Source organism: Arabidopsis thaliana, chromosome 4 (assembly GCF_000001735.4).
Source record: "Arabidopsis thaliana chromosome 4, partial sequence".
In the NCBI taxonomy this organism is placed as follows: Eukaryota; Viridiplantae; Streptophyta; class Magnoliopsida; order Brassicales; family Brassicaceae; genus Arabidopsis; species Arabidopsis thaliana.
In genome coordinates this window covers 2,682,425-2,705,170 of record NC_003075.7, presented here as the reverse complement: position 1 = coordinate 2,705,170, position 22,746 = coordinate 2,682,425, and the positions used below count along the sequence as shown (strand labels likewise).

Sequence of the window (22,746 nt, the reverse complement as noted above, 5' to 3'; positions counted from 1 at the left end):
TCAAATTTTCTTTCGTCTTCATTTACAAACTATACCGTCGCTCACTATGTAATCTTTATAGTTGGAATTAAACTATACCACATGTACATTATCATATACCGTGTACGTAGATATTTTATTATTTTATTATTATTTTGTGTTAATGATGTCTCATATTAGAGTAGTTTGAGCTAGTATGTTTGAATCAATTACAAAGTGATAATTATTAAAAACAAACTTCCATTACTGATAATCAACGTAAAAAGCTCACATATTGTTGCATGAAAAACTTATAAATATGACAGGATCGTGGCGAATGTGAGCTCTACAGGATCTGGCTAATCCGTTTAGCACACAACCAGATGTAACATTGGTTGCAAAGATTATTGAAGAGTCTCGATCTCATGTAACACATCTCTGCGCATTCAGGAGTGCTTAAGTCACCACATTCCGGGTACGAAAAACTGTTAGCGTATGTGTATTTTAAAGTATTACCATATTTCTTTATATCTTCTAGCACCTCCTCACAAATGTCACGTGCCTCCTCCGATTCCAAAGCATAATGGTTGCTTCCGAAGAGCCGAAGGTAGACACCACCCATGTGAGCATTACCAGCACATATGTAAAGAATTGCGCATGCAAGGGTTGCAGCGGCGTTCCTTGGGGAGATTCGCTCTAAGTGTAGGATAGCTCCCTGAATGTCAGACTCATGTGTAACGAGACGCAGTCCTTCATGGTAAATAGCCGTGGGGTTACCAGCTTGTAAGCACCGTTTGAAGAAGGGTCTATAGCGACCTTCGGAGTTGATGTCATTTGGATCGTGGCCTACCGCGTAGAAGTCATCGGGATCGTCGCACATGCTGAAAATGTTTGCATCCTTGAGGACATCCGGACGGTAGACAATGTCTCTTCCACGAGGACCGGATTTCAACATAGGTCCGAGGTACCACCAACATTTGTCAGCCATTTTCTTGGCTATCTTCGCAAGCAAATCATCATGAATATTTGGGTTTGTTATATTTAGGAGTAAGGTGTTTTAACAAAATGAAATTCCAACACTTAAATAAGCATCATTGAAGATATGGTTGGGTAAGTTATGGTTGTATTTATTGCAAAGGTATTAAGTGATGATGTGTATTCATATTGTCAAATCAACGTAATAGTATTCCATATATAATTTGTTATTGTTGTTATGAGCAACCACTTTTTAATAACAGCTTAAAACTAGACGTGTACGTTTTAGTGTGCGTTTTAGTGTACGTCCACATTTACATTTCTACATTTGCCCAACAAACAGTGTACGTTGTAGTGTACGTCCACATTTACATTTCTACATTTACCCAACAAACAGTGTACGCTGTAGTGTACTATCAGTGTACGTCCATTCATAAATATCACCATTTATGAGACAAACCAAAGACCTCATATGTTTGAATGTGTTATTTTTTAGTGTACGTTAGAGTTGATATCTCATGCTAGTGTACGTACATATCTAGTTTTCCGAGACAAACAAAAAACCTTTAAGTATTATTTGGTAGATGCACGTGTACGTAGTTGTGGACGCTTAGATTTTAATATCCAAATTTACATTTACTTCGGGAACTAAATATCATATGCGAATTTGGCTGAAAAATATTCAACTTTAGATTTTAACTATAGCATTTGACTAACACGCCTGGCACACGATCAGAGGTAACAGCGGTTGCAAACGTTTTGGAAAGCTCCTGATACCATGTAACAATATAAGGCGCAAGGAGGCATACTAATTCCATGGCTGGTAGGATAAGAGAACGTAGGACCATATGTATTGTTGTATGCAGGGTCAAACTTCTTTATTTCCTTGAAGAAACTCATCACCCAAATTCGAGTGGCAACCGAGTCCAATGGATAATGGTTGCGGGTGAAGAGCTGTAGAAACAAGTCGCCCATATAATCATACCCAGCACATATGAATACAATGGCGCATGTAACTGTTGCATTTGCTCGTACTGGAGCATGACGCTGTAAGAGCCTGATGGCTCCATTGATGTTTCGTTCATGCGTTAGAACACGAATACCTTCGTAATACACTGCCGTGGGATTATTAGCTGCAAAACACCGTAAAAAAAATGGTCGATGTCGGCCTTCATCAGCGGATCCGGAGGGATTGTGGCCCCCTCAAGCTTGGAAGTCATCGGGCGAGTTACACAAGGTGAGAATATTGGCATCTTTGAGGACATCCGGACGGTAGACAATGTCTCTTCCACGAGTGCCGGATCGTACCAGTGGACCAAGGTCGGACCAGCATTGGTTAGCCAGGTTCTTAGCTATCTTCGAGAGTAAATCGTCGGGAAGAGTCGGGTTAACCATGTTTGAAATGAGATAGTCAGAGATCGTCAGTAATTTCTTCACTTTAATAACCACTACTGTGAATTTGGTTGGGGCAATTACGGTTGAAATGAATGTCATACTTGTGTTAGTAAGCGTTGGCTGTCAAATCAATTTATCACTTGAGTTATGTTATAAAGTTAATATGCAGTGTACGAGACATATAGATATGTACGTACACATTTACATTATGTAATTAGAAGTGAACGATGTGTACGACAATATGATAGAGGACACTAAATTAACTTCTGACAATCTCCAAATTAAATGTAGTTGCAATCATATATCTAAGATAGGTTTGTTCATAATAATTGGTTGCAAAGAACCAGAATATTGTTCTTGGACGATTAAAGCAAGTGCACAGTACCGGCCTCCCGCTTGCCGTGCTCGTAGATGTCAACCGAGTATTTCTGACGGTAGAAAACCATATCTGCTTCTCGAATGGTTGTCAATTCCGAAAAAGGGTGTCCAAACGCAAGCAACTCCAAGAACTTCATCGTGTATGACCCGCAATCTCCTGTAGTTGGGTTTTGAGCAACGGTAGGACAACGCACATACTCAAAAGGTTCAACTGAGTACGGAGAAATCAATACATCCTGGCACATCGCTCTGACTAAGTACGGTATCATTTCGCAAATAGGAGTCATTCTCGCCTTCACAGCCGACTCCCGCGTGTGCGATATTAAAGCGTCATACACAGTTATTAGCCGTTCATTAAGGTTGATTCCCAAAGCAACCCAATGTTCACTCTTCCAGTTCATCGGAGCATACACAACATCGACATCCTTCAGCCACTTCATATTGGGTTCACGGTTTATGTGAACTCCATTAGCAATGTCGGACAGTAATTTACCCTATTTGAACCCGTTCTTATTAATACACTTCTTGAAGTCGCCCACCCGCTTGGTAAGTAGATGTGTCAGCATCATGTCCAATACAATACATCTGTTTGTTATCATCTGTTCCCCGTTCTTGTGCCACATCAACATTGCCATCTTTTCTAAATGCTGAAATGTTCAAAAAATATATCAGTGTACGTACACTTCCACGAAAAATTTAATCATCTATGTACAATTTATAACAAGGAATGTACGAATATAAATGAAACGTACCAAACTTTCGACCCATTCACCAGGTGTTAGAAGGTTCGCAAAAAACTCGTTGGGCACTTTGCGAAACCCGAAAAGAGTGTGAATCCTGTAAATCCAGAAAAATATTTGATAACAACCTTAAGACTTGGAAAAATGATGATTGAGATATTAAATAATCCATTTTAATATAATGTACTTACACAGAGGGTCCTTTAATGATATTGCTGAATTCCTCTACTTTTGAAGGGTCAACCATGTCCAGGGGGTTGTATGAGACATTTTCAGCCCTGATAACAACCTCTATCTGTTGATTTGGTACATCGGGCACCAAGACTGTTTTTGCCTTAAAACCATGAGGATGGACATCATCCTGTTCATAGACAAGTTGATTCTTCACTTTTTTTGGGACCTTTGGGGACGATTTTTTTTCTTCTTTTGCTTCGACAGCAACAGCATTGTCTGATTCATCCTGTTAACAAATATGATTGTCAACAACAGTTTCATACGTTTTTCTATTTTTAAAATAGGTACATACATTATTTTTAGGAATATCGGTCTTGTCTGCTTCATCTGACCCTGGGTTAGGATCCTCAGTTCCTACAGACCCCTCGACAATACCCGGCTCTTCCATGACTACCTGTCCAAGTTAACGTACACAAGTCTATATAATGTACACATATAATCCTATGCATGCTATTTCGAAAATAGGAATTAAAACACACAAATTGTTACCTCCACATCAGTAGCTGCAGCCAAATCACCAACGGCTTTGGTATCCAACTCCCGTATGACCTGCATAATATAAATTTTATACATTTGAACAGTAAATAGTACATTTTATTTGTTGCAAGAGTTAGCTTACATTGTTAACTACTTGAAATGGTGACGGGGGATCACTGTGGGTCTTCTCAGGTATTTCAACTTCCATCTCTGTCACTAATTTGGATTCTCCTGCCGCCTCAACCTGTAGAATTTATCATCGGAAAGAAACTTTTTAGTAATGTATGAAACAATATATATGTACACAAAACATAGTGACAAAAATGTATGTACACTTGTGCCAGGTACGTGAGCTGTATCTCCATCAGAAGGCTCATAAGTTTCTTCTGACTCGCTACCATTAGCTTCAGTCGATGCACTGGCATCTCTTGCTTCTTTATGAAACAAAAATAATTTGCAAAGTCTTATGGGCGTACACATATGGAAAAAGAACAAGTGACTAACACATACCTGTGCAGATGTTGAAGGTAAACCTGATGGATTGTCTACCATCTCTATGTCAGCATCAGCTATTTCATCGGCCCCTGTATGGGTACCAACTAAGCCAGGTTCAGCAACATCCTTTGGTCCATTATCCTGAAACATAGGCTACCATAGAGTTAAGCGTTAGATAAGTGGAGAAATTAATGTAATATATATGCATATAGTCATGGAAATCTGTATATAACGATTACCAGAAGATCTACCTCTGAAACTCTTGCATACACATTAGATGGAACTTCTTCCATCTCGGTGTCAACAGTAGCTTCTTCCACAGGCCTCTCTTCCTGTGTAACATAGACAGTCCCAGACATTGAACCTAAGAAGACAGTCTTACCAACAACAACATTTCCTCTATCCTGAAACATAGTTTAACTAACTTCTTAAGCGAATATGTACGTACACCATTTAAACAGATTGTTAAGAGTATTAGTAGACGACATACCAGATGGGATTGTGTGGATCCAGCATAAGGAACTATTAAAAATCCAGTGTCTAATATCTCTTCTTCAGCGGCCGAAGAATCCAATCCATCATTTGCAGTAAAATCACTTTCATTATTAGCGCCATACTGTATCGAAGCAGACAGTACAGTTATACATATGGATTATAAAATATTTAGCAATGTACGTACATGACTTACCTGTTCATCAATGAATCCTTGCATATCTTCCTTATTGGAATCAGGTAGCTCAGTAGTGTCAACAGCAAAAGAAACATTTTTCTTCGGCTTTGAAGGTTTTTTTCTTCCGCCGACAGCAGTGGTATGTACTCCAGGGATATCCAAATCTTCCTCTTTGGAATTACAGCCAACAGAAAGTGCAGGAGTGTCCACATCATGAGAAACACGAGTCAGCCTTGAAGACTTTCTCGTTTCAGTGCTTCCTTTTGTAGACATCCTTCTCGATGGCTTCTTCGCAGTAACCGGTGCCTTATCCATAGAAGTAGGTGGTTCCCGCGAATCATGGGAAGGTATGGTTTGTTCTGGCCTTTTGCCTTTTGGATCAAGGACAGCACGTATCTGGTCACGGACAAAGTCTTTCATATCTTCATGCATTTGATACATTTGGTCTTCCAGCTCCTTGAAAGACCTCCTCATTTCAACAATAAACCTCTCAGGCACAGGCTCTCCAAAACAATCCTCAGCATTCTCTTCTTTATCACAGTCCATTTCAGATATCTGTTTTTTCATAGCAGGTTCTTTAGGGCTCGGGCCCGGTGCATTTCGTTTCCTCTTAACATCTACAATAGACCAGTTGCTGCTATTAATTGGTTTTCTTCTGGGTGCAATACCAAAAAAATTTGTAAACAACCTTTATACTTATACTTACCTGTCTCTTCTAGTTGTGGTGGGCGCAACTGCTTTGGTACTCTAGCATAGCCTCCAACCCATTCATCCTCCTGCCACTGGTGCCCATCTATCAACAGTGCCTCAATGTAATCAACCCTTGGATCATCAACTTCATCATCCCATGAAAGAGATGGAGGACAAACATTATCAGCTGGTTTCACAATATAGTTGACCTCAACCTACACAAATAAGTATGTTAACCATAGATAATGTACATTTACTTATTATGTACGTACATACACAATTTAACACACCTCATCAGCAGCCTCACACTCCAAAATGCGAGATGTCCGGATTGCTCGCAGAGAGGCAAGACGATGGATAGACCTCTCAGCAAATGTCCTGTTAGGTACATCATCAGGTCCTAGCTTAGCAATTGATGGGATTGTTTCGAAAGCTAAAAGATGGAGAGCTAATGAGAAGCCATGGAGTGCATAAGACCCTACAAGTAAACCCCTTATTAGTTATTGAGCATCGTAAGGAGTTTGGAAATTTGCTATCCTCCCCAAAGTACGGGTAAAGGACACCCTTCCCCATGGGTATTTGCAGAAGAACTCCAGGTTCTTAGTCATCTCGACAGTCTTCGAAGTAGGCCTGTTGGGGTTACTGTGGGCCGCTACCACACCGTCAACCAAAATAAAAAGAGATAGTGCCAGTTGCTTCCACCCCTCCATGCTTTCCTCCTCCTACAGCCAGCTCACCAAATCAGCAATTGTTGGAACCGTGTCCCAAAACCTCTCATCAAACAGAGTCTTCCAAACACTCTCACACTCAGGTTTCACACTGATAACATCATCAACGTCTTTCTTCTTGGGATACTTCCCACATTCCAGCCCAGTTAAGATACTAAATTCTCTTAATCCAAATCTGATTGGATGACCGCCGAATACAATCCACATCTCATTCACCTTCTTTGTCACTAACTTACGGCATATTAGTCTAAGGACAAGCTTAGCATTGAAAGATGCCTTGTTTTTGGGTATTTTAAAAAGTTCCCCAAATGGAGAATCGAGAAGAAACTGCATCTCTGGTTTCCCCTTTAGTACATTTGCTATGTCAGAAATGTACTCCGGTTTAGAGTACGCGTTCATCTTCGTCTCGGAAGGGTACCGGTCTAAAGCAAAGAGTCTTGGTGGTAACTCTTCAACTGTAAGATCTTCAGTCGGAGCAACACTTGGACTACCTGCAATTAAAAGTCATATACTGTTAAGCAAACCGAAGTAGTGTACGTACACAGACATTTTCCAGATTATAACTCAAAATCATATTTTTGGCGGAAACAGAGATTTCCAATTCTACTTCTCAATTTTTCATCCTAAAGATATGCTAAATTCCGACAAATTCTAACCCCTTAATCAAACAAGCTTTACAATTCTGATACACCCAAAGACAACAAACGGTAAATTAGAGATTCTAACCCAGTTCCTCCGTTGCCTTTGTCGCAGAGCGTTTTCTCCGCGGGGAAACTCTTAATACCCGCTTCTCCTTCCCTGGACCATGCTGCTTCCTCGGGACTTCGTCGTTAGCTTTATTCCCAGCCATAGCTAAAGATGCTATCTCGCCGGAGGTTCAAATTTCGCCGGAATAAACAGTAACTTTCTCTTGGCTTCGCCGAGAAAAACAGTAACTTTCACTTCCCCGGATGTGGGAGTTCAGTGGCTCAATTCAACTATCCAACAATTCGAAGTTATGTCGAATTTTGAAGCAATGGATACTGAATTTCGTTTCGCTTTCTGATTCTCTCTCAAATCTCTCCGTTACTCTCTTCTCTTTTTCGTTTTCTCGGGTTTCTTCGTTTCAGTTTTTTTTTTTGTCTTTTTCAAAACTGAACCGCATCAACTAAACCGAAACCAACTGCTGTAGGGTTTGGTTTACGCCGTCAACTTAACCGATACGAACTGCTGCACGGTTTGGTTTGTGCCATTATTAAGTTTTCCCAGGGTAATTTGGTCCGAAATTGAATGAAAAGACAAAACGTGAAAACCAGTTCTCACTTTGACAAACGGTGAGAGCAAATCTTTTTTCGTCCACTTCTGTGAAAATTTCTTTTTATATAATTCAATATCACATGGTGAAATTATATATGCATATGATTCTTCTTTAATTGTCTGTTTATTGTTATACTCTTACTTAAGCCAAGTGTTTTCTCTTTGATTCTTTTGGTAACCTTGTACATAAAATTGTATGAATGAATGAATTATTGGGATAGATGGACTGGTTTAATTTGGTTAACTCCAGTTAACTAGATTTCGGTTTAAGATTAATGTGAATAGTATATAAGATGTGAATGTAACTAATTTTAGTTTAAGCTTTGTAACAATATTTTGAGTTGATAATAAACGTTTGTTACATCTCTCTCTTCTCCGATTATAGCCCCGATCATCGGAGTTCAATATGGTATAGAGCTATATCGTTGATTGATAATACAATGAGACTAAGTGAGAATGAAAAAGTTTGTAGCTGTATATAAACATTGATCATCTTTATAATAGGGTTATGCATAATATTGTGAGTAGAAGGCAATATAAAATCTTCAAGTACATTGAGAACTAGGTCGATCATCGGATTAGGCCATTAGGGGTTTGCTTCTGAGAGATGGTTAACAATTTGGTTTAATTAAGTAAACCGGTCGGATTTGGTTCGAATTTAAACAAAACCGAGATTTTGAATAAAAAGCCCTAGTCTTATCACTTTTTTCTACTTGTTGAAATGCGATTTCATTCATTAGGGATTCGGTTTCGTTGAAATGCGATTTTAGCACTGGAAAAGCATAAACCCTGAAGGATTTCACCGACAATGGAATAAGGGTAAGACCATGTACATAGTAGGATTTTTATGAGTATCAGAAACCCAAAAAACATTAAATTAATGGGTAAAACAACTGATTTGGGCCTAAGTCGTATCACTGGAGAGATACTTCTGATACTAGTTTTTGATGATTTGGCGGCTTGTGATTAGTCGGCAACGCGTTTTTGTGGGAAAGGAGAGAAAAAAAAAATCATTTGCTCTTCTCTTCTCTCCTCTTCAGTGCATCTTGATACGATTCTTTTTCAATGAAAACGAGAATCATCTTCCAAATTCAGATCCCTTGGAACCTTAATCGCAAATTCTCTCACACTCCTTTATATCTACGTCGGAGGCGCTTCTCTTTTAACTGTTCTCTTCAATCGGACTGTCTCCGGTATCGTTGTAGTGGCCGATGCTAGCAGGTATTTTCGATTTTGCAAATATTTTTTTTCAATGATATCATTACGGATCTCATCACTGAAAACAGATTTATTATCAGTATTATAAAAATTCTCAAACAATAAATAAACATTAAAATTAATAGTAAAAAATGTTATGATACTTTATGAATACCAACTATGTGCATGGTCTAAGTTTCTTTGTTTTGTATTATGTATGGATTGATTAAAGCTGTATTATAAAACAAACAATGATCCAACTTTAAATAAATATTTAAAAATTAAAATTCTACTACCAACACGAGTTACAATCTAGTATGCTTATTAGTTTATTATCCCTTTTTATAAAATCTCAACTAAACAAATAACTTCATGAAATAATGGGAAATAATGAGCTATTTATTAAGAAAATAGAAACCAAAACCTTAGGTAAAATGTAAATAATCTATAATTATCTAAACTAACTTAAAAAAAATAGTAAACACATTGAAGATAATAATGAAAAATTTCCAAAGATAATAATGAAAAGTTTCCAAAGATCTCGTCAAGCCTCATCTTCGCAACGACGACGGTGGATATTGCTCGGTTTGATCATCGTTGTGGTTGCTCTCAACCTTCATGCTCAGGCCGATAACTATAAATCTGTCTCAGCTCTTCTGCTGTCAAAGGCCAATCTTGTCTCTCAAAGTACTCTTCCGCTGAAACCAATGGTAGTGCTGGAGATTGCTCGGTTTGCGGCTTTTGATCGCAGTCGTTGTGATTAGGGTTATCATCGTCAGATGAGACTTCGAGTTGGATATCAGAAGTGGGGACGATCTGGCATTGTTCGACAGTAAGATCCTCTCGAAGAATAACAATGCCGTCGACGATAAGGGTTTGTTTGGAAACAGGAATATGTTGAGACCTCTCGATCTTTTGTTTGACCACTAACAGTGTATCCCTGTAATCAACCTCAAGTTCGAATGATGAACCATTCAGATTCTCGACGAGAAACTTCATAACTTTATCAATAGAAACGGATGAAGAAAAAGAGAGATAATTAAAGTGATTGTTTTGTAGAGAATTTGTTTAGTATTTATATCATTTAATGAACGTATTAAATAGAACTCACTTGGGCTTAGCCCATATTAACCTTCTCGGTTACGTGTTCCCTAAGTCAATAGCCTCCTCGAAGAATCTAAATCTTACTAAAATTATCCAACGTAATGTTTTTAAAAAAGGATAAAAATTCGAATGTATCTGTTCTCTTTCTCCAGTTTCCAATTCGCATATCAATTCTACAAACTTAGCTTAATTCATCTTCATTATTCAATAAGAACAATTTTCATTTCAAAATTCTTTGTAGGTAATTACATGTCTTAGAATATATGAAGAAAGTTGTGAAACCAAAAGCAAACTTTGCACAAAGCAAGAAACTTCAAGAAAGACTATAAACCCTAAAAGAAAAAACTAATAAAACCAAAAGTCTTGAATTTGACCTAATAGAGCCACGGATCGGGAACGATCTCAACAATATCAGTGTGAGCAACACTGTTCCACTCGAATGACTGATCTTCGTTCAATACTCTCCCTTTGTGTACGAAGAAATAATCACCATCTTGAGGCCGATCTAAATGATCCCTTAGTTCATTCTGAACCAACTCTTGTCTCAGCATTTTCACCCTATACGTCTTGTACGTAATAAAATGAAGATTCTTCGCAGCTTTAATCTTGCCGGAATATGGCATCACCCGTAATGTTAGTATTATCTTCCCCACAGGCGAATCTTGAATGTTAGTGTTCTCTTTAACCGAGTCTGACGGTGGAGTTTGCTCGTTGTTTCTCACCGGCGAATCTTGATGACCTTTGATGATATCTTTTGCTGCGTCTGACGGTGGAGATTGATCGTTGTTTCTCACCGGAGAATCTTGAACTGGGCAAAAAGGTCGAATATTCAAAACAACTTCAGTTGTCAAAGGCAAATCCTCACCGTAAATGAGATCTCCGATTATAGGAGGTTGCTCCTCCGTTTGAAGAACTTGATCGTTGTTGTCATTAGGGTCTGGAAGGACGAAGAGTACGACATGAGAGTTTTGGAGAATCTTGCATTGACCGATATCAAGATGGTCTTCAAGAGCATTGCCGAAGAAAAGGGTTTGATTGGGAACAGGGATACGTTGATACTTCTCGATCTTCTTTTTGATCTCCAACACTGTGTCCCAGTAACCTAATTCAATGCAAAACTTTCTGCCATTCTGAGTTTCGAAGTACACATCCATAATTCTGTCAATGGTGTTTCAAGATCAATGGAGAGATTGATGAAGAAGAAAGTGAAGAGCGAGAAAAGTATCGTCACTGAATATGGGACATTTTATAGTCAATGAAAGCCTCGTCACTGAATCTTCACCGTCGTTAGTTCCTTTTACCAATATGATCCAACGGTTGTGTAAAGTAAGCAATTCTTCTTTGTTCTTTGTTTAGGTTGGTTTTCCCTCTTTGTGATTTAAATGTAACTTGTTATTCAAGTTTCCGATTTTATTGTGTTATTGACTTATTGTTGGCCTTGTTAGATAGAGAAGAAAATAATCTACTGTAGTGATTAAAATCACTACTTCCTTATTATATCTGATGTGAGTGAATCGATTTGAAAAAAGGTAAATGATGAACGCACCATAATCTTAGGACTCTGCTTTTTTTTTCCTTTTTCTTTCTTTTTTACTCAAGTCAAGTTATCATCTCTTTCTGAAGTTTTAGAAGTGGTAAAAATTATAGTATTTTACCATTGATGTTGTAGAAAGATGATTTTAAATTTTTTTCTTACTGAAGATGTAAAAATATCATAATCTCCACAGAAATATTGGGTGATTTTTGTGGAGAAAATTCCATCTCTTCCCCTCATTTAACAAAACTCATAGACAAGACGAAGGGCTCACCTTATGGTTTGCCACGGACCACCTTAGCTCTCCTCGATAAAGGCCTCTGCTTTCTCTCTGTTTTCTCCTATGTATTGGTTCATATTTTAGTCTAATTTTTATATTAGTTTTCAGCTAAAGAACCACATTCATTGGAAAAAAATAAAATTCGTCAAAAATCATAATTTAATAAAAAAAATAGAACTTTAGAAAAGTTTTTAGGTTTGTACTATATCACTAATTCAAATTATACTAAGGGTATATATGTAAATTTCATATAAATTTTTGTAACAAAACCCTAATTTCAAGATGATAAAAGTTATATCGCCGCCACAACATCATGATTCAATTACTAAGGATATATCTGTATATTTCATATGGATTTGCATAGAAAAACCCTAATTTCAAGATCATAAAAGTTTGTACGCAGCCACAACACCAAATCAGATTCTACTTGAGGTTTACATAAGAATCTAGGTTATAAGAGTATGAAACACCCATATTCTTATGAAATTTAGAGTCAATTTCATTTAAAAGAAAAAGCAATGGATCATTTTACAAGGTAATAAGGAAGAAGATGGGTCATGGGCCATATAGTATTGTAATAGGCTTAAACCAAGTTTAGCTGTGTTAGATTAGGGTACTTAAGTCATTAACCCTCATAGTCGAATCTTGGTGACTGTTGTTGATGCCTCCCAATTTTATACGCTTCACAGACGGACCTTGAGTGTTGGCGATATCTTTGAATGAGTTTAACAGTGGAGATTTCTCCGGTTGAGGCACTTGATCATTGTTGTTGCTTACAAGCTCCATACTCGTTGAAACAGGGTATTCTTGAAAGTAATCGATCTCTTTGGATGAGTTTAACGGTGGAGACTTCTCCGGTTGAGGCACTTGATCAATGTTGTTGCTTACAAGCTCCATGCTCGTTGAAACAGGGTATTCTTGAAAGTAATCGATCTCTTTGGATGAGTTTAACGGTGGAGACTTCTCCGGTGGAGGCACTTGATCACTGTTGTTGCTTACAAGCTCCATGCTCGTTGAAACAGGGTAGTCTTGAATGTAATCGATCTCTTCGTATGAGTTAAACGGTGTAGATTTCTCCGGTTGAGGCACTTGATCACTGTTGTTGCTTACAAGCTCCATGCTCGTTGAAATAGGGTATTCTTGAAAGTAATCGATCTCTTTGGATGAGTTAAACGGTGTAGATTTCTCCGGTTGAAGCACGTGATCGTCGTTGTTGATCCCAAACTTGACGCTCGTCGAAACAGGGGAATCTAGAAAGTTATCGATATCTATGAATGAGTTTAAAGGTGAAGATATATCGGTTTGAAGCACTTGAGCGTTGTTGGGATTAGGGTTAGGGTTAGGTTCAACGAAGATCTGGATATGAGAGTGGTTGAGGATCACACATTGTTTGATATCAAGATGATCTTGAAGAACAACTCCTTGGAAGATTAGGGTTTGTTTAGAAACAGGGATACATTGATACTTCTCGATCTTCTCTTTGATCTCCAACATTGTATCCCAATAACCCAATTCAATCTCGAACTTGTCGCCACTCTGAGTCTCGAAGAACACATCCATAATCGTATTAATGGAGTTTCAAGATCAATGGAGAGAATGATGAAGAAAAGAGAGTGGAGACAGAGAAAGTGATTGTTTTGTAAATAAAGTTTTACTCTGGTTTCATATTTTCACTCATTTAGGATTGGCCCATATATACCTTCTTGCTTTACGTGTTTCTTCTTAAGTCAATGAAATAAAATAGACAAAGCTCTCATATTAGTTGTTAAATATAAATATGCAAGTTAGTTGACTAATTATTTACTTTTTAGTTATAAATTTGTTTTTAATTTGTGTGATATATGTATGTATTAAAACTAATACCAAAATATGTAAATAGTCTATAGTAGAATTTGGGTAATAATTTTATTTTTTTTGAACACGCATTTGGGTAATATTTTAAATGGTAGAAAATCACTCTGAAAGCAACACGTCACGATGCTTATCTAATTTGTTCATCTTTATTTTAGTGTATTCAAAATTAGCTTAATTTTTTTTTCTACTTCATCTACCTCACAATGAATGAAATGAAATATATGAATAATATTTTGATATTTTTCATCTTATTTGGGAAAAATTAAGTATTTTATATAATAAAAAAATATTTATATAAACGTGTAACCAATTATGAGCTTTTAGCTGTGAAACAAAAAATAAACTTTGAGTGATGGAGTTGACTTCAAGAAACACTGAAAGCTATAAGAATAGAGGAGAGAGCATCGTTATTAATGGTCTCTTAAAACAACTCTTATGTTAAGAGACATGTCTTATAACTAACAAAAGTATCTTAAATAAGACACTTTTGAGGTAGATGAAGATACCAATAATGATGGTCGTTAAACTTTCAAATAAGATAAAATGAAAAAAATGTTGTTTTATATGCGAACTTTAAAAAAATGGCCATTTAATACATAAACTTTTTGTATGGTCAAATAAAATATGATAAAAATGTTGACCGGTTATTTCACACAAATGTTATAGTTGACCAGGGCAAAATCTCCATGACGTTATCTTGCATTAACGGACGCGATAACTCTGTTAGCACATGTTAATTAGTTTTCTTTAATGCCTAAAACGACGCCGTTTCAATAAAATCGAAACATCAAAATTTCCAAATCGATTTTTGAAATCCCTAAATTCTAAAAATCAAATCCCTAGTTCCTAGCTACTTTGAAATTATCTTGAGAATTGATCGGAAAAGCTAAAGGTTATGATTACTATGAACATGATTTTCTAATCCTTCCTACTTCTTTCCATCTTCTTAATCATCTTCTCGCTATCTCTGCTTCCTCCTTCTTTGTGTTTCCTTTTTTTTTTTTTGCAAACAATTTTTGGTTTCCATCTGCATCACATGGCAACAACATGTTCTTCTTTGGAAATCTCAATCCCGTTCTTCCAAGGTTTTTTCCTCACTCTCATAATTGTATTTCATCATGTTGGAACACTGATTAATTTTAGGTGAATTTCCATTGTTTTTTATTTGTTTTGTTTTGTTGTCTCTTGTGTATAAAATGTTAGGAACACACACACATGAGAACCAATTTGAATATGAATAACCACATTCGACTATTGACAGCAGTTGTTCGTTTTAATTTGTGAAGGAGGAGGAGCAAGATCGATGATGAACATGGAGGAACGTCAAAAAGAAGGCCATTTAAGGATTTGGTCTTTAGAATTTAGGAATTAGGGATTTGATTTTAATTTTAGAATTTAGGGATTTCAAAATCGATTTGGAAATTTTGATGTTTCGATTTAAATGAAACGGCGTCGTTTTGGGTATTAACGGAAACTAATTAACATGTGCTAACAGAGTTATCGCATCCGTTACTACAAGATAACGTTATGGGGATTTTGGCCTGGTCAACTATAACATTTGTGTGAAATAACCGGTCAACATTTTTATCATATTTTGTTTGATCATACAAAAAATTTATGTATTAAATGGCCATTATTTTAAAGTTCGCATATAAAACAACATTTTTTCCAAGATAAAATCCACATAACTTTTTTGTTGTATTTTGGTTCTACGTATGGAAAAGTACAATTTTGCTACATAGTTTTTTCTTAATCCTAAATTGTGACTTAAGCCACATGGTTACAGAGCCCATGCATGTGTAAGATGTTCGAAAAATCATAGTTGTATCGTTCCACTACGAATGACTTTAAGCTCATTTACAAAACCTCAATTAAACAACAATTGCATGAAACAATGATTATTGTCTAAGCTAAAACCTAGATAAACTCTAAAAATAATTTTATAAAAACCATTGATCATTAATTAAAAAAAAAAGAAAACCAAAACCTAGATAAACTCTAATATAGTCTTATATAATTATCTAAACTTATAACAAAAATATTTTGTTATAACAAATATATTGTAGATACTAATGAAAGATATTTGGAGATTATCCAAATATTTCGATGCTTCAACCTTCACAAGCTTCAAAGGGGAATATTGAGTGTTAACGACGCTGGAGATTGCTTGGTTCGAAGCACTGATCATTGTTGTTATTATTGTTCTCAACCTTTATGCTCGTCGCGACTTTCATATTGCTTCTCACCATAATTGGCGAATCTTGAACGTTAACGATCTCTTTGGCTGAGTTTAACGGTGGAGATTCCTCGGTTTGAAGCATTTGATCGTTGTCGTGATTAGGGTTACGGTAAGGATCTACGAATACTTTGAGAAGAGAGTGGTTAAGGATCACACATTGTTCGATATCAAGATGATCTTGAAGAACATTGCCTTGGAAGAAAAGGGTTTGTCTGTAAACAAGGATACGTTGATACTTCTCGATCTTCTGTTTGATTTCTAACACTGTATCCCAGTAACCCAATTCAATCTCGAACTTGTAGCTGAAGACAAAATCAATCCTTTTAAGTTTTCATTGATAGTTTGCTTAACTTTACAAGAGGAGATTGTTCTTGCTTAAATACAAAGACTGAGACTTAGCTAAACCCTAAGGAGACAAGACATGTGTCATCATCAAGTTGAGTTCTCACAATCAAGGGCTAGAAACTGATTCTCCAGCTTGAGGGTAAATGTCTTTACCGTACTGCCAGCTCCGTTTATGTCATTACTTGGGAAGCTTCCAGACTCTTGAACATTTGAAGCTGAGTGACCGTTGCCTCCATATTTGTGTCTTGGGCTTATGTACTGCGAAGCCCATTTTCATTTGTTTCTTTGCTGCATTAGATGAAACGGCAGTGTATTGACATTTGCCAGAGAAACCTTCTACTCTGTTTGGAGGCTTTATCTGAATACTGTTGATAGTAGCCATCCTGAGTCTCGAAGAACACATCCATAATTGTATCAATGGTGTTTCAAGATCAAATGGAGAGTCTGATGAACTGCATAATCTAGTTTTATATCAATTCACGTATCAAATGGACTTTATTTGGGCTTGGCCCAAATAAACCTTATAGATTACGTGTTTCTTAAGTCAATGAAAGCCTCGTTAATTTAAGCATTATACATGTTTTTTTTTTTTTTTTTTTGACATCTTATTATAAACTTCTGATCTTATTTATACATCTTGTTATATGCCAGATTATCCAGAAATTTTTAAAATGTTATTTAGATTACCCGGTTGGAAAGTTAATTTGGAGAATGATCTGATCCCTTTTTTTGTTGTCAAGAGGTAAGTCAATAACACACAAGTTTCTCTTTTTCAGCTCGTTATTATTTTTTGGTAAAATACTAAAATTACTTGTCATAGATCTTCTTAAGCATATTTGTAGAAAGCTCTGAGACGAAAATACAATTTAGAAGAAAGCAAGAAACTTAAAAAAAAAAAGACTGTAAGCTACAAGAAATGAGGAGATTGCAAAGACTTGAGCTTCGAAATTATAGGGTATTAAGAGCCACCGGAAACACTTCCGTTGAAAATCTCAATTGTGTCGCCTTGATCAACACGGTGCCACCGGAATGACCTGTTTTCATCCATTACATTCTGTTTATAGATAAAGAAATAGCCTTCTTGAGGCAGACTTAACTGAAACCTCTGTTGAATCTTAGCCAACTCTTTCCTCAGCTCTCCAACATTATCCCCTGCGTTCACGTCCACCGGAATCTTCCTAGTCCCGGATTTCGGCAACACCATTACTCTCAGCTTCTTCGGGTTGTTGTTGTTGTTGTTGTTGCTCATTGGGATCATCACTGTTGATTCATGATGACCGTTACTGGTCTGTTCTGTTGAATTTGACTGTGGGAATTGCTCGGTTTTGAACACTTGAATGTTGTTACGGCTTTGGTCGGGAGAAGAGATGGAAAGTTGGATACGAGAGTGGTTAAGGATCACACATTGTTCGATATCAAGATGATCTTGAAGAACATTGCCTTGGAATAAAAGGGTTTGTTTGGAAACTGGGATACGTTGATACTTCTCGATCTTTTGTTTGATCTCCAACACTGTATCCCAATAACCTAATTCAATCTCGAATGTGGAACCACTCCGAGTCTCGAAGAACACATCCATAATCGTATCAATGGTACGTGTTTCAAGATCAATGGAGACTGCTAACGAAGACGGTGAAATGAGAGAAGATGCTATCAACTTTGGATTTTAGTAACTAACGTTTCCGCATTATGTGGTAAGTGTTAACTAAACGACCTATTTCCATGGGTTTTTGATATTTACAATCGTGAGAATAGTAAAAATACAAAATATCTGTGGAAAATCTAGACTCAAATTATAATTGTTTAGATCTCTCTTTTAGTCAATTGACTTAACTAAAGAATAATGTAATGTATTAGCTATCTTACTTTCTATTTTGTTTTTGGGAATGGTTTTTCAGAAGATTCACTAAATCTGAAAAAGTCTAAAACCAAAACCAGCCCATAATGTTTGGGCCTGGCCCTATTGAGCCTTCTTGGATTTTAAAATACATAGGCATTCGGTTATCCATTCGGTTATCCATTCGGTTTCGGTTATATCCATTCGGTTATCGGTTTTTCGGTTCTAAAGTTTAGTATCCATTCGGTTATTTTGAAAGCTTGGTTCGGTTTCGGTGTTTTTGGTTTTAAAATTTAGTATTCATTCGGTTATTTTGCTTTAAATATTTCGGATATTTCGGTTATTTTTGGATATTTTCGGATATATTTTAGATATTTTCAAGTATTTTTACTATTTTATATATATTCTCAAGTATTTTAATTATTAAGTCTAGAAATAACTAATATTTTTGAAAATATATTTATATTTAGGATATTTTTGGTTACCCAAAATATTTAGGTTTATATCCATTCTGTTTCGGTTATTTCGGTTATAGAATTTAGTATCCATTCGATTAGTTTCCAATTTTTGATTCTATTCGGTTATTTTTATTTCGATTTTAGTTCGATACATTCGGTTTAATTTATTTGCCCAGACATAGTTGCATCTTGCATGTCCACTGCGAGCACCGTTGGAAATGGAATACAATAAAGAATTAAAACCTCATATATATTTAAATAATCTATAATAGCTTGAATAGGTTGTATTATACGATTCTCTTGTAAATAATCAAAAATACGATGAAGAAAAAACACAAAAGTTACCAATACAACGTGTTCACTTTACGTAATCTGATTCCTTTCTTCTCCAAACACTTCAAGAACTATTTACTTTTCTTCTTTCATACATAACTCCTACACTCCAAAACTTTCATGCTCAAAATCTCCATAGTTTTTTTTGCCAGGAAATCATCAAAGCACAATGACACCAGACCGAACAACTATCCCGATCCGCACCAGTCCCGTACCCCGAGCCCAACCCATGAAGCGTCACCATTCCGCTAGCTACTACGCTCACCGTGTCAGAGAAAGCCTCTCAACCCGGATATCGAAATTCATCTGCGCAATGTTTCTCTTGGTTTTGTTCTTTGTAGGCGTCATTGCTTTCATACTTTGGCTCAGTTTACGCCCTCATAGACCTCGGTTCCATATCCAAGACTTCGTGGTACAAGGTCTAGACCAGCCTACCGGAGTCGAAAACGCAAGAATTGCTTTCAATGTAACCATACTTAACCCTAACCAACATATGGGTGTTTACTTTGATTCCATGGAAGGTTCCATTTACTACAAAGATCAACGGGTCGGATTGATCCCATTGCTAAACCCGTTTTTCCAGCAACCGACTAACACAACAATTGTGACCGGGACGCTTACAGGAGCTTCCTTAACGGTAAACAGTAACCGCTGGACCGAGTTTAGTAATGATCGGGCTCAAGGAACCGTGGGTTTCAGGCTCGATATAGTTTCGACTATTCGGTTTAAACTCCATAGGTGGATCAGTAAGCATCATAGGATGCACGCTAATTGCAACATCGTGGTTGGAAGAGACGGGTTGATCTTGCCCAAGTTTAACCATAAACGGTGTCCAGTCTACTTCACTTAGAAAGATTGATTGGTTTGTTATTTGCTATTCTCTTTATATTTTACTTTCCTTTTGAATGATTTTGCTTTCTTTACGTTTTGTAACTTGGATTTGGGAGTTTGGTTTTTCTCATTAAATGTATGATCTTTGAGTTAAACATATCAAAGAAATCATTTGGTAAAAGTAAAAACGCAAAGCAATTGGCAGATAGTTCAATCTATTACCTCAGTCTTCTTGAGTCTGGCAAACAGAATAAGTTATGGTTTCCTCTTGCTCGAAATCTGAGCTTCAACAATTTGCCTTCTCCATTGATGAATTGGGACCTGAATAAGAATTTTTTGTAAGATGAAACAATGTTTATCGGAAGCAAAAGCAGAGTCCGGCTCTGTTTTTTTATACTGGCTTATGATAAAAAATCAAAGCAAACTTGGGATCTTGGAATCAGATGGAAGTGAAGACTCAATCGAAGAGAAAGAGAGATGCTTACAGCAGGAAAACCGCCGTAATCCCCTGGTTCCGTAATGTTTTTAGTAACACAACTATTAGCAGCAAGTCGAACCTATAGTCGGAAACCAAAAACGGATTTAGATGAAGCACTGCACAATTTCATTACTCCAATTATGTTTCTATTTTTTTACCTTGGATACAATGGAGACATGGTCTCGAACAGCTACTCGTCCTCCTAGTGCTACAAAGTCACCAATCCTACAAAAAATAATTGTCGAAAAGACGAGAAGCTTATAGTTTCAATCAACGGAACATAATAGTTATTTGGTTGCTGGGATTAGAAGCATTTACTCTGCTGATCCAGCTATGCCTACTTGGCCACAGAACAAGCAACATTTGCCAATAATCACATTGTGACCTATCTGCAATATTTAAGTAAACAGAATAGCATCTCAGTTGTCATTTACTTGTGATCTATGGGGGAGTTGCAAGATAGAATCGAAGAGACACCTGAACTAAGTTGTCTATCTTAGTATCATCCCCGATCACGGTATCTCTCCAGCTGCATAAATAGTAAAGGATATGGAGCTAGAAAAGAGCTTTACAGGGAACTAGTTCTTGAAATATTCTGTTACCTGCCCCGATCAATGCATGTGTTTGCTCCGATTTCCACACGATTCCCTATCTTCACATTTAAAGTCTAGGGAGAGCAAGAAACAGAACAAAGGATAAAAGTGATGCACAATTGTTATCCAGATTCAAGAGAGCAATCTAGGTGTGCTTACTTGAGGCTTCTTCACCATGTTTCCGTTGTCATCCACGTAAAACCCAAATCCTGAACAGTTAAAAACCAATCTCAATTCAATGCCAATTCTCAGAAGATAAAGAAGAAAACATGGACTTGGTCCATACCATCTTGACCAATGCAGACTCCATTATGGATGACACATAAATCACCAATACTACAATTGCTGACTGAAACATTATACCTGTAGACAAGTATAGATTCTTTCAAGATTCTCTTCAAAAACATGTATAAGACATTAAGCAAAACCGTTACCCGATCTTTGTAGAAGGGCCAATTTTGACTGATGATCCAATTACAGTGTTGGATCCTATATGAACCTCTGCTCCCAATATAGCTTCTTGGTGAACCACTGCTCCAAACTCAACCAGAGCCGAGGAATCAATTAGGGCCGAACGATGGTACATTCCTCCTCCGTTTCGCCATCTTAGAAAACCTTTCTCAACATTACCTCCACTACTTGTCTCTAATCTTGACAGTTACAACAAAACACAAGAAGTATCAGCAACAATCATTTACATAGAATAGTCACCACCTTTACACATATAACATCTTTCCACCATCTAAATATCACAATCCGGACTCTTTAATAGCGTAAAATGTTTCATGCAACAATTGTCATCAATATTCGTTCATCACAATGCTGTTAAATCATATACAGATCATGAACATCTTTCCCAAGCATCATAATACCACACATGTCAGACCTTATACACGAAACTGATACGAATCTAGGAATTTCACTGCATATTCTCAGAGGCATTCCAACAAACACCTTGCGTACACGATAACTTGATAAGATAAATGCAAACAAAAGTCAAAACTTTAAAGGTACAAATTCTTAACAAGACTAACCGTTATGTGGAGAAACATTAACAGTGACGGATTCAGTTGATTGATGAGAGCAAACCCTTAAATTTCGGCTACTAGAGAAAAACCTAGACCGCTTGTTCAAAAAGACACCATGAGTGGACACTGAGAACAATGTTCGCAAACTATTTGCCATAGTCAACAAAATTTATAGAGATTCAGAAGAAACTGAACAAATTTAGCGACACGACCAAAAAAAAAAAAACTTTGAACTTGCTTTTTTTTTTTTCCCTCCAAAGCTTTAAACTCTTTCTTTTAACAAAACAAATTAGAACTAAAAAATCAACATTTCCATGTAATATTTTATACTCAACAAACAATCTTGAAACCGCTTCATATCACTTTTGTAAACAATGTTACTCAGGATTGGCTATTATGAGTTCTAAATAAAATCTGATGACAAAAAAAAACTATTTTGATGAATTTATAAATTTTATGATTCCCCGAAACCTTTGACCAAATATGTTTTTTAATCATATTATTATGTCAATGATTACAACAGCACATTTTAATTTCATTATCTAGACAGGCCTGCCTAACCTATGGAATATTGAAGTTTGAACATAATAATTTGATTT

General features: G+C 36.7%; 7 protein-coding genes and 2 pseudogenes across 11 annotated transcripts; 1 reads left to right on the top strand and 8 right to left on the bottom strand.

Annotated features, from left to right (window-relative positions):
- Positions 1 to 304: 304 nt before the first annotated feature.
- AT4G05290 lies at positions 305 to 946 on the bottom strand (annotated as a pseudogene; the record flags this gene model as incomplete). The annotated part of the gene is made up of 1 exon: positions 305 to 946.
- A 719-nt stretch (positions 947 to 1,665) lies between these two features.
- Positions 1,666 to 7,590, bottom strand: AT4G05280 (annotated as a pseudogene; the record flags this gene model as incomplete). The annotated part of the gene is made up of 19 exons: positions 1,666 to 2,066; positions 2,166 to 2,369; positions 2,714 to 3,169; positions 3,246 to 3,353; positions 3,464 to 3,543; positions 3,638 to 3,906; positions 3,973 to 4,074; positions 4,170 to 4,229; positions 4,312 to 4,401; positions 4,506 to 4,591; positions 4,691 to 4,793; positions 4,892 to 5,056; positions 5,143 to 5,268; positions 5,341 to 5,939; positions 6,029 to 6,221; positions 6,303 to 6,490; positions 6,563 to 6,654; positions 6,739 to 7,231; positions 7,467 to 7,590.
- A 2,252-nt stretch (positions 7,591 to 9,842) lies between these two features.
- Positions 9,843 to 10,232, bottom strand: AT4G05270 (Ubiquitin-like superfamily protein; the record flags this gene model as incomplete). Its single annotated transcript, NM_116766.1, has 1 exon — positions 9,843 to 10,232. One exon carries the CDS (start codon positions 10,230 to 10,232, stop codon positions 9,843 to 9,845), a length of 390 nt encoding a protein of 129 aa, NP_192436.1.
- A 479-nt stretch (positions 10,233 to 10,711) lies between these two features.
- On the bottom strand, positions 10,712 to 11,491 carry AT4G05260 (Ubiquitin-like superfamily protein; the record flags this gene model as incomplete). Its single annotated transcript, NM_116765.1, has 1 exon — positions 10,712 to 11,491. The coding sequence occupies one exon, from the start codon at positions 11,489 to 11,491 to the stop codon at positions 10,712 to 10,714; it is 780 nt and encodes a 259-aa protein (NP_192435.1).
- Positions 11,492 to 12,754: 1,263 nt separating this feature from the next.
- AT4G05250 (Ubiquitin-like superfamily protein) lies at positions 12,755 to 13,711 on the bottom strand (the record flags this gene model as incomplete). Its single annotated transcript, NM_116764.1, has 1 exon — positions 12,755 to 13,711. One exon carries the CDS (start codon positions 13,709 to 13,711, stop codon positions 12,755 to 12,757), a length of 957 nt encoding a protein of 318 aa, NP_192434.1.
- A 2,441-nt stretch (positions 13,712 to 16,152) lies between these two features.
- Positions 16,153 to 16,971, bottom strand: AT4G05240 (Ubiquitin-like superfamily protein; the record flags this gene model as incomplete). The annotated part of the gene is made up of 2 exons (NM_116763.1): positions 16,153 to 16,546; positions 16,772 to 16,971. 2 exons carry the CDS (start codon positions 16,969 to 16,971, stop codon positions 16,153 to 16,155), a joined length of 594 nt encoding a protein of 197 aa, NP_192433.1.
- A 576-nt stretch (positions 16,972 to 17,547) lies between these two features.
- On the bottom strand, positions 17,548 to 18,168 carry AT4G05230 (Ubiquitin-like superfamily protein; the record flags this gene model as incomplete). The annotated part of the gene is made up of 1 exon (NM_116762.1): positions 17,548 to 18,168. The coding sequence occupies one exon, from the start codon at positions 18,166 to 18,168 to the stop codon at positions 17,548 to 17,550; it is 621 nt and encodes a 206-aa protein (NP_192432.1).
- Positions 18,169 to 19,274: 1,106 nt separating this feature from the next.
- On the bottom strand, positions 19,275 to 22,558 carry LpxD1 (Trimeric LpxA-like enzymes superfamily protein; the record flags this gene model as incomplete). 3 transcript variants are annotated; one of them, NM_001340545.1, is made up of 11 exons in its annotated part: positions 20,272 to 20,369; positions 20,534 to 20,605; positions 20,685 to 20,751; positions 20,845 to 20,915; positions 21,004 to 21,055; positions 21,129 to 21,193; positions 21,279 to 21,328; positions 21,406 to 21,482; positions 21,554 to 21,769; positions 21,958 to 22,089; positions 22,237 to 22,304. In NM_001340545.1, the coding sequence occupies 11 exons, from the start codon at positions 22,302 to 22,304 to the stop codon at positions 20,304 to 20,306; spliced, it is 936 nt and encodes a 311-aa protein (NP_001328365.1). In that variant the 3' UTR covers positions 20,272 to 20,303. The 3 variants fall into 3 exon arrangements, with proteins under 3 accessions (NP_001328366.1, NP_001328365.1, NP_192430.2); NM_116760.2 differs by having other exon boundaries at positions 20,272 to 20,444; positions 21,406 to 21,464; NM_001340544.1 differs by lacking the exon at positions 21,958 to 22,089 and having other exon boundaries at positions 19,275 to 20,369; positions 21,554 to 21,764; positions 22,154 to 22,558.
- Positions 19,378 to 20,174, top strand: AT4G05220 (Late embryogenesis abundant (LEA) hydroxyproline-rich glycoprotein family). Its single transcript, NM_116761.2, has one exon. It carries the CDS (start codon positions 19,387 to 19,389, stop codon positions 20,065 to 20,067), a length of 681 nt encoding a protein of 226 aa, NP_192431.1. The 5' UTR covers positions 19,378 to 19,386; the 3' UTR covers positions 20,068 to 20,174.
- Positions 22,559 to 22,746: the final 188 nt, after the last annotated feature.